The sequence below is a fragment of the Lepisma saccharinum genome, chromosome 24 (genome assembly GCF_977018435.1).
Source record: "Lepisma saccharinum chromosome 24, izLepSacc3.1, whole genome shotgun sequence".
Classification (NCBI taxonomy): Eukaryota; Metazoa; Arthropoda; class Insecta; order Zygentoma; family Lepismatidae; genus Lepisma; species Lepisma saccharinum.
Window position 1 is genome coordinate 18,633,122 of NC_139252.1, and position 1,956 is coordinate 18,635,077.

Below are 1,956 nucleotides of genomic sequence, written 5' to 3' on the forward strand. Positions count from 1 at the left end.
GGGAGACATACAAACAGAAAGAAAACAGTGCAGCCATACAGTTGAAACAAAATCATACCAGAATCACACCACAAGAACGGAAGACTGTCCCACTCTTGAATGGCAGCCTCCCGCAATTGCACCTTGTTCACAGGAGGATTTTCGCGGCTGACAATTGTTGGCTTCAGGTGTCCCCATGCATGTTCCACACAGTTTATGTCTGGTGAATACGCCGGCCACACCATGCATCGAATGCCATGCACATCAAGGAACTCTTGAACCACTCTGGCTCGATGTGGTCGAGCGTTATCAGTCACCAGCGTGAAGCCATCCCCCACAGTGGTTGAGAAACCTGCTACCACGGGTTCGAGAATAGCGTTTCTGTACATCAGACCGGTCAGGTGACCCTGGAGAGGAATTTGGAGCGTACGTCGACCAAACATGATTCCACCCCCAAAACATGATGGAGCCCCCCTGCTGTTGGTGACGTTCCTGGATGAAGGGCTCGTTCAATCTCTCATCTGATCGTCTCCAAACCCTTATGCTCTTGCTTAACGGGCGCAAACTGATGGTGACCTCGTCTGTATAGAGCGTGTGCTCCCACTGTTCCTGACTCCATTCACTGTGCATTGTTGCCCACCTTACACGGTCTCTCTTATGGTGTGGATTAAGAGGAAACTTGGGTATGAGTCTTCTGACGTCAATCCTTCCTCATGAAGTCGATTCCGCACTGTCTGATTGGAAACATTCGCTCCTGAGACTATCCGCAGATCTTGGCACAAACTGGTAGCAGTTGCAATGGGTCTACTACGTGCCGAAATCACCACGTACCGATATTCCCTACTTGTTGTTTTGCGTGGCCGCCCTGTCCTTGGTCGATTAGCAACTGATTGTGTTTCCCTGAACTTCTTCAACACTCGAGAGACATCACCTTGGCTCACTCCAACATGGGCATCGACGTCTACTTGGCCATATCTCTCTTGCAGAAGCGTTACAATTCGAATCCGGTCCGTAGCAGAAACGGTTGCTCGAGGCATATTGCCCTTCGTTTTCCACCCGCTCTCTGTGCAGTTTCCAACTCACAAGTGTGGATAAAACACAGGACAATGCCTACCATTGGGCTGCTTTCAAATCTGGTCAGGAATCATATGGCAACTACTGCTCTCTATCTGCTGAATATCGAACTCACTTGGTGCATTATGTCGGTTTCTGTCTCGGGCATTGCTCGCATAATGAACATTGAATACCTTTTGGGAATATCGCGACTCAAACCGCATGCAATCATAATATGCAAAACTTTTTTTGAGCACTGTAGTTTTATTTTGCCCTAAGAGAAGAGCATTATACATATATTATTATATTATTATAATATTTCTAATAATTATTTATATAATAATTTCCCCATCCGCTATCGTAGTAAGGTACGATCTGGATATGGACTTCCTTCTTAATGATTAGCTTTAAATCCGCAGCTCAGTGATTACAGTAATAATTCTAAGTTGTCCTCAGAAATATACAAATAGACTGCAATCTTTACATCATATATCCGTAGGAAAATTATATGCAGCACGAAAGAAATAAATCACACAATATTTAAGTTTTTCCATACCAACGTAAGTGTAAAAGCTAGCATACGAGTAGCTGCAATCCGACAGCATGAAGAGCATTCACTCTTGGATTAATTGCATATCTGCAGATGTGGTTATTACTTGATTCTGTTCCATCAACATTGCAATCAAGGGAACATAATTATCTTATAATCATATCTGATAGAGCACGATAGGAAATTGAAATTAATAGTTGATTGCGATTGGTTTTCAACCCTTTCAATGAAAAATGACTGCAACATTTATGTTCCATTTTGCGAATGGTGTACGGATATTTTGACGCTCTTGGTTATGACTTTCGTACACTCTGGCATTTCATAATTGTAACATTTATATTATACATATTTTTGTATCTACAGTCGTTTCAGAG

At 43.0% G+C, this 1,956-nt stretch overlaps 1 protein-coding gene across 1 annotated transcript; it reads right to left on the reverse strand.

The window, feature by feature from the left end:
* Positions 1-620: 620 nt before the first annotated feature.
* LOC145978126 (uncharacterized) lies at positions 621-1,016 on the reverse strand. Its single transcript, XM_083110565.1, has one exon. The coding sequence runs from the start codon at positions 1,014-1,016 to the stop codon at positions 621-623; it is 396 nt and encodes a 131-aa protein (XP_082966691.1).
* Positions 1,017-1,956: the final 940 nt, after the last annotated feature.